The sequence below is a fragment of the Hydra viridissima genome, unplaced genomic scaffold, assembly GCF_058129835.1.
Source record: "Hydra viridissima isolate aposymbiotic clone 2 unplaced genomic scaffold, HvirCarnegie_v1 scaffold_2, whole genome shotgun sequence".
NCBI lineage: Eukaryota > Metazoa > Cnidaria > Hydrozoa > Anthoathecata > Hydridae > Hydra > Hydra viridissima.
In genome coordinates, this window is record NW_028324301.1 from 19,920,634 (window position 1) to 19,929,377 (window position 8,744).

The 8,744-nt window shown below is 27.1% G+C and overlaps 1 protein-coding gene across 4 annotated transcripts; it reads left to right on the forward strand.

The window, feature by feature from the left end:
* Nucleotides 1-313: 313 nt before the first annotated feature.
* Nucleotides 314-8,168, forward strand: LOC149892351 (uncharacterized). Of its 4 annotated transcripts, none has more exons than XR_016449617.1 (5): nt 314-1,735; nt 1,983-2,066; nt 3,615-3,780; nt 3,916-4,004; nt 7,869-8,100. XR_016449617.1 is itself a non-coding variant. In XM_090077767.1 (5 exons), the coding sequence occupies exons 1-5, from the start codon at nt 1,370-1,372 to the stop codon at nt 8,036-8,038; spliced, it is 879 nt and encodes a 292-aa protein (XP_089933893.1). In that variant the 5' UTR covers nt 314-1,369; the 3' UTR covers nt 8,039-8,167. The 4 variants fall into 4 exon arrangements, 2 of the variants coding, with proteins under 2 accessions (XP_089933893.1, XP_089933894.1); XR_016449618.1 differs by having other exon boundaries at nt 3,615-3,804; nt 3,912-4,004; nt 7,869-7,966; XM_090077767.1 differs by having other exon boundaries at nt 3,912-4,004; nt 7,869-8,167.
* Nucleotides 8,169-8,744: the final 576 nt, after the last annotated feature.

Here is an 8,744-nt window from a genome sequence, read left to right on the forward strand (position 1 = left end):
TATATTTTAATTTTAATGTGTGTAGTTGTTGATCATGGTGCATTATTGTTATATGAAAAAAAATTATTTCTCTTTATCAAAATACTTTTAAATTACATTTCTTGCAGATAACTTTATTATATTACTTGTGTATGCTGATGTATTTGTGTGTGTGTGTGTATATATATATATATATATATATATATATATATATATATATATATATATATATATATATATATATATATATATATATATATATATATATATATATATATATATATATATATGTATATGTATAGTTAGAGAGAGAATCAATTACAATAATCTAAACAGAAAAGTGATTGTAGTATAGCTATTCTCTTTCTAAATGTTGTATATAAGTTTTAAACTCTCATAATATGAAGGAGGTTTCCATGTAGAATATGGCTTCTTTAACATTAAACTTTAAAAAAAATCAGAAAATATCAAGCTTGAATAATATTTAATCACAACTTTATCCCAGTAAATGGTCCTAACATTAAAAATGTCTTGTTAGATTTCCAGTATCTAAACATCCAAATTTGTATCTGAAGCCGTAAACTATAATGTTTAGTTAACAATGTTTATTGTTTATGTCTTCAATGATCTTTTACAGCCTATTTTTTATGCTTTTCTGTATTATATGTTTTTTTGTTATATTTTTAAGATAATGTATCAAGTTTTTTTTAAAGACAGTCAAAAACAAAAACTTGTATTTCATTTTCCAATTTCTAACTTTATTTTGTTTTTAATTGTTCCATTATATTCATTACAAATGGAGTAATGTATGTTGTGGCAGTTCTTTCAACATCTTTTTAATGTGATTCTAAAATGTTTTTTTTTTTTTTGAGTTAGGTTTTATTAGGTTTTGGGATGCTTAGATTCAGATAGTAAAAGTAATTGAATTTTTCAATTGTAAAAAAAATAATAAAATAAAATTTTACATGAAATTAGTTTTTAACAGAATTTAAATAACTCAGGTTTTTTAAGTTTAGATTTTAAACAAGATGGAGTATTTTTAATGAGTTTCAAGTTTTAATTCTTGCATATTTGTTCTTTTTTGTGTGTGTGTGTGTGGGAAAAAATGTTTTTATGTTTTTTATGTTGTTCTTTGTTTAGATTATGTTTTAACATAGGTGTTTTAGTGCTTCTTTTAGTTTCACTTTTTATTAAGTTTTTAGTTTATGTGTTAAGCAATTAGTTTAAGTTGTTTTAGCAGTATGTTTTAAAAACTCAGAGATTAACTGGTGCTTTCAGTGTTTATCGTTTATCCAATAATACCAATTGGTTGGTTTTAATTTTTAAAAATGCTTTAACAATAGTGTTGTTTTCAAAAATTTAATTTTCTTAATTAAAAAACAGCTTTAGTATGTTAACTTCCACTTATGATTGCAACAATCACTCTGAACTTTTCCCTAAAACATTGACAAAAATCTCAAACAGTATCAATAATTCATCTGAGTGCTCCTCCCAGTTAGAACATTCTGTTTCTCCGGCAACTTCTTCATCAGAGGAAAGTGATAGCAATCAAATTGCAGATAAACCTTTTAAAGCTGTAAAAATTAAAAAGGGAAAAAACAAAGAATGCAATTTGCAAAATGGAAATTCAGTATTACAGTTTTCTTACAACAAGAAGCCAGATAAAGTTAGCAATTGTTTAAGACAAAATTTAATCATATGTGTTAAAGACATTGGAACCAACTACTTAGATAGTAGCAAGGGAGAAGAGAAACAGGTATTATATTAAAAAAAAAAGTTTATCTTACTTAAATATCTTATTTTGTTTTTTATTTAAATTATTTACCTTATACAAAAGCATGAAAAAAAGTATAACATTGAAAATGATGAAGTTAGTGACCAAACCTAATTAAAGTTTCTTAGATTTTTTGCATTGTTGATATTTCAAGTAGTCAGTGAAAACTTCTTTGTTAGAGTCCTGCACTGAATTAAATTTAGATGAATCATACCGAAGTTATGTTTAGATGAATCATATCGAAGTTAAGACAGAAGAATCTATAGTGACAAGTAAGAAACGAAAAGCATCCATTAATGAAGATGAAAACAAGGTGTTTGTTTACTATTAATTTTAAAACTTTAAATTAAGATTTCTACAAGTTTAAATGAAGGTGCAACAGATCAGTATACAAGTAGTTTAATATTCCTTTAAAAGTTGGCAAAAAAAAAAAAACTTAAATTTTTTTCAATTTTACTGCTATTTAAAGGGACCCAATATACATTATCTTTATTTATAGAACTTAAAATGTTTGAAAACTTGTTTGAAATCTTGAAAATAAACAAAATTCCAACTTTCTTGTTTAAAATCTAACAATAAAAAAAGTTTTCTGGATAAATTCAGTGCTGATCCTGTCCAGAAAAGCTATGGGGAAAAAGCCAATTACCCCAGAAATTAAAAAAAAGTGTAATAGGTCTATAGCTTGGTGGTTTCAATTTCAGTTTTGGTGGTTCAGGTCTGTATCCCATTCATGTGTATCAAGAATTGTTCAGAAAACTGGTTGTACTGTTCCAGAAACTGGTTGTACTGTGGACAAAAAATGTTCTGGGTGTCCAATAATGTGATAACAAAATCAAAAAAAAAAAAAATCCTTAAAAAAAAATATTAGGCAAAGATTACACAGGAACTTAACATGGTTTTTGTAAAACTTGTATGACGTCAGGCTGTAGATAAAAGTTTAACTGCTATATTGTTGCCAGAGAACCCTCACTAAACCAATAAATTTATTAAAAAATCAATTTTGTAGGGAGATTTCAAGAGTGACTTATTATGAGCCAAAAAAAAAAAGTATTTAGTGCAGAATCAATCTATACAAAGATATATAGAGACGCATGAAAACTGTTTGATTCCAGTTAAGGACATTTTTATTAGTGAAGAACTTTAATGGAAATTCCAGCAAGATGCAAAAAAGTAAAAAACAGTAACCACTTGGTTTAAAGAAAACAACATTCAGTTACCTCAATGCCCAGCTCATTTAGCTGATTTAAACTCATTTAAAAATGTATGGTCAGTAAAAAAAATAACAAAATAAAACAAAAACTGGCTAAAGCTCTTTTAGCATCAATCGAATCTCTAAAAAAAGTTTTGAAAGAATTGTTCAGCAGCTTATTGATTAAATTTCAAAACGTTTTTCATTTCTATTAGAAAAAAGGCTGAACTTTGTACCAAGAACAAATGGTGCTGATATTCCTTACTAGCTCTGCCTTAAAATCTAATTTAATTTGAAGTCTTCTAAACTATGAGCAGCATTTTTTTTTTTTTTTGGTAACCTAAAATTTGATTACAAATGTATATATTTTTTTGGTTATTATAAACCAAATATATTAAATAAGTTTTTTTATTTTAAAATGAATACTCTTATTTATTTCACTTTTATAGAAAATATTGCAGAATAAATCTTGTACTAATATTTTGATCAGCACTGTTTTTGTTTTAAGATAAAATCTTGAAAGTTGGATAAAATCATAATTTTTTGGAAAAAGTTTAACAACTAGAAAGAAAATATTTCTGCTTCCAAACAATAAAAAGGAAAAGTGATAACAAAAATCAATATTTAGTCTGATTACTTTGGTGAAAAACACAATTGTTTTTACATGTTTAGCAACCAAAGCAGTCTGACACCTCAAAAAAACTTGCAAACCTAAAAAAGTATTTGAGAACATGTGGCTACCATGTCAAAAATTACAAAAAGTTACTTAAAGATTGTATGAGTGTGAAATCAAAAGAAGATAAACTGCTACTCATTTTAAGAGATCTCGGTGTTGATGGTAAATATTTGAAGCAATAGCAAAGTAGGACTTTTAAAGCTGTTAATATTTTTATTTGAAAATGAAAAATTTTAAATTTAATTTAAAAAATGTTTAGTTTGTTGTTTTTTTTTAAAACTTTATTTTTAAAGGTAGGCCTACACTTGAAAAGTGTAAAAGAGTTAGATTAAAACGAGAACAAGCACGAGAAGTAGCTGAACTTGATTGCTCAAATATCATTCAAGGTATTTTTTTCTTTACAAAAAAATCATTGCTAAATGTGTTTGAGTATGTGTAAAAATAGAAGTTTTTGCTGTCCAAGCACATAATAAATTTATAGATATAACACTATTCTCCAATTTGACCACCAGTTTGAAACTCTCCCCACTCCTAATTTTTTTGCATTTAATCAATCACAGGCATTAGTAAACAAAATTTATGTTATCAAAAAAAATTTAAGCTAAGTGCTAAATATGTATAGTTCTAAAATTAAAATGCATAATTCTCTGCTTTTTTTCTTCCAAAGTTTTAGTAAAAACAGTCATTATGGTAGTCAAAATAACCAATTTACATTTGTTTATTTTATTTACAAAAAACCATAATATAATTTATAACAAATGTTGTTAAGGCTATTGTTTTTCTAAATCAAAGTTTACTATAGCAGATTTTAGCTGTTCTCCATAATTTTGTGTTCGATGGTTCTTTAATAGTTTACCCAAGTTTTTTTAAATTAGTGATGAACAGTTCATCACATTGTTCTGCTTAGTTACCTAAGCTAATATTATTGCGTTCTACAAATGGGAGACTTTGACACACTAAAGTATTTTTCACGAAACTTTCAAATCATAATCAAAAATATTTTTTGTATATAATTAAGGCTAGAAAAAGAACTTTTGAAGTCTTCAATTTTAACAGAAATATCTATACCCAGTTCCAAACCGAACACTCCCTGTTTCACTAATGAAAACTTATGCATACAGTTATTGGGGTAAAGTATTGATTGTTGCAGTTAAGGTAACATCCCACTCCAAAACATCTAACACAGACATAAAACTTTTAGCATTGTTTCCATCTAAATCTGCACCATGGTACTCTTTCATTAGTATGCAATGTATTTTCAATCAGATTTGAAAAGCTGGTTAATCACACAAAAGCAAAGTACAAAGTTTATCTGTGACTTCCATCATAATGTGGAGCTCAGTTGGAGGATCTTCTTTTTAAGCAAATTAAATAAGGATTTGTTACATTTTTGTATTTCTGCATTTTATATACATATGTATATATACTATTGATTGGCTCTACAACACCTGTTATATTCTTGTGTAAAGTAGAACATAATTTTTTAGTTTTTTTTAGAGAGTTTCAGTACATTCAACAGCCCCATATTAGTTTGGAATGAAATCTTGTGATTTTTTTTAACTAAATTTCATTTACTTTGTTGTTAGAGAAAGATTTCCAACTGCAGACAGCTTGAACTGTTTTCCACTTGCAATTTTTTCATTTGAGCAAAAGGAATTAAAAACTTTCTTTTCTTAAATAAAAAATCAAAATTAATAAAACAGAGATCAAAAGCTCGTTTAAAGTCTAATTCGGACACTATTTCATTTTCTTCACAGCCTTCAATATGGAGAAATGTGAAAAGTTATTGACTAACAGAACTTTAACTCCTAAATTCCTTTTTTAAAGAGTATAAAACTATAGAAAAAAACTACTCTTCAAAAGCTACTGTATCAAACCAAAGAGGTATCTGGCTCCTTTAGGACCTCTTATACACCAAGTTATACAACAAATAGCCTTAAAAACAACAAAAGGTGGTCAAATTTCACCTGCTGAATTACCTCACATCATTATAAAAATACTTGTCTTGGAAGTGCTTCTTTTATTTGTGCGGTATTTACTGCCTATTTTTACTGAGCATCTTTTGAGCCATGGTCAAGTGATCAGTTGGATTTGTTTTTTCATAGTTGTATATATATTGTTTGTTAGAACTTTTTGTATGGTTTTGGTAAGATGTTGAATATATTCTTTTAGAAATTCTTCATTAACATTTGCTCATAATTTTTTTATGATTGGCACAAATTTAATTGTTAGCTCAGGGTGATTGGCACAAATTTAATTGTTAGCTCAGGGTGTAAAAATGACCTGATTAAATCAGCCCCAGGAAAGACTTCTACCAGAACTATGGAGATGATTGTTCATCATAAGAAATCCAATATGACTTAATTGAATGGTACATTTGAAAAATGCAGCCTCCTCTAGTTTGGAAATATAATACAGTTTACCAGGTTTTAAATCATCTTTCACTTTCAATTTGTAACTAATTGTATATTTTGCAGCAGCTTGCTCTTGTGTCAGCTTTTTAGATTTTACATCTTTACATTTGGATAGGTCGTCCTCTGTATAGTCATTGTATTTTCTGGTCTTAACCTCCTTTTTGTAATGACTACATCTGGAAAAAACATTACTATTACTTTAATTTGACCCTGAGTTACCCAATTTTTTATATGTTTACACAAAATGTCTTGTGTTGCCAGAAATTGCATTTATAAAACTATTTTACATATGTATGTATGTATGTATGTATGTATGTATGTATGTATGTATGTATGTATGTATGTATGTATGTATGTATGTATGTATGTATAATTTAAAATCTGCTGCCATGTTGGGAAATGATAATTTTATCTAGAAAACAGCTATATATAGGTTGTTTTGGTTACTATAATGGCTGATTTTATTAAAATTTTGGAAGAAGAACAAAAGATTATGCATTTTAGTTTTGAAAATATACATATTTAACACTCAGCTCAAGTTCTTTTGACAACCTAGATTGTGTTTACTAATGCATATGATTGATTAAATGTAAAATACTACGAGTGGGAAGAGTTTCAAAATGGCGGTTAATTCAGAGAATAGTGATAATAGATTAAGTGAATGAGTGTGTCATTAATTTTATCTATTATATGTTTTGAGCAATATGAATGTCACATAATGAAGTAAAAGGGTAAAAAAATATTTGTTACATCTTTGTTTTATCTTTGAGTATAGTTGCAAATGATTGCAAATTGTTTGTACTAACAAAAATACAAATGAGGTTTCCATAAAGGATATTTTTTGCAACAGAATATACTTAATTCTTATTTTAAAAAAAGAAAAAGAAAAAAGAAGTTGTAAATATGATTTTCCAAGCAAATAAGTATAAAGGGATCATAGCTTAAATCTGTGTGGTTTCCATGCTGCTGAATCCAGTGTTTTAATGTAGCAGTTCTTTAGAAAGCTGTACACCCTTTTTATTTCTACTTAGTGGAAAGTGTTGCATAAAAACGCAGGAAAGGTAAAACTTTTCTGAAAAGGTACAACCTTTATGACCTCTAAATATTTCCAAAATTAGCTGAAGTTTTTGTATAGTATCGCTATAATTCATTCTGAAGTAATTGCATTCTAGTATTACAATTTAGAAAAATCAGCTGACACCCTGTGCATCACTTAAAAATTAGAAAAGATATGCACCTTATAAGAACATTCAAGAATTTCTGATTTTTTTTTAACATAAAAAAATGGATGAAATAATTCCCCAGATATGTATTCACATTTTTATTTCCATTACAAATCCTGTTACGCCAGTTTAGCTTGTTCATGTAAAAATCTACTTGTACTTTACAATGTGTCTCGACAGAACAGAAAAATTAATACTTAATTAAGCAATCTTTTGCAAGAGAGTTAGATTATAATCAAATAATAGCTGATTTCTGCTAACATGTAAGCACAATAGAAGTATTAGCAAAAGTATCCTAAAGGTGTGTTATGTACTTTTCTGTTAATATGCATGAAGAAGTTAAGTTAAATTTAAAAAATTTGAAGTCTTCATCATTTTATACTCAAATATTTACAGCTTATGAAAATTTCTAAAATTTCTTTTACTAAGATTTCTGCTTTAAAGCTTGCCATAAGTTTTAGCAGGTAAAAGTTATTATCTTTAAATCCAAAAATTTTTGCGTATATAAAAAGTTGTACTTTTCAAAACACTTAGTAATTGTTGCAAATGATGGTTTGAGTTGTTAAAATAAAAGTTTAATGATGAGTGTTTTTTCTTTTGCATGGGTTTTTAGGAGCACGTCGTCACTCTCGTTCTGCTAAAACAGATGCTATCAAGCCTCCTAAAGTACAATACAGCTTTGGTGATCTAAGTGTTGACTCTGAGGCCAGTGTAAGTGATAAAAGTATTCATGAGTTTCAACCTCGAAAAAGACAACGAATTTCATCTAGTGATGATGATTAGTATCTTGTAAATTAGAAAGCTCTACATGGAGTTGTTTTTAATTTTGCTGTTTTCTTTGAAATAAATTATACCCATTAAGACTTTTAAACCAGAATTTAAGAGTTGCCCCATAACCAATTTAAGATTTAAAGTTCATACTAACTTACTTTTTTTAAACAATCTAATTCTTTTTTAACCGAAATAGTGTAGAAATTGCTCAAATGTTTATTTTGTTAATAACTTAAAACTTCATATGTTGCGCTTTATTTGGTTGAGAGATTTACTCTGGTTGTTGTGTAGAGTTGTTTTTTTTTTTTCTAGATTCATAAATAACAAAGATTTCATAAGCAAACTAAAAATTTTTTCTCCAGAAAAGTTTTTCTTTTAAGTAATCTTGCTTACATTTCATTATTGTTATCTTGATGATACTTTTAAATTTTTTTTTTTTTTTTTTTTTTTTTTTTGATGCGAACTATCTTATATATATTTTCTTAAGATCTATTTTATTTCATTATTAGTTACTTTTTCAAAACATTTTCACAATTGAGATGAGTAATTTTGCTTTTAGGTATTGGATCTAATATCGTTAAATGTTTATTATAAGAAATAATTGATTTAGTAATGACAGGTTTTGTTTTGAAATTTACAGGAGAGAGAGAGAGAGAGAGAGAGAGAGAGAGAGAGAGAGAGAGAGAGAGAGAGAGAGAGAGAGAGAGAGAGAGAGAGA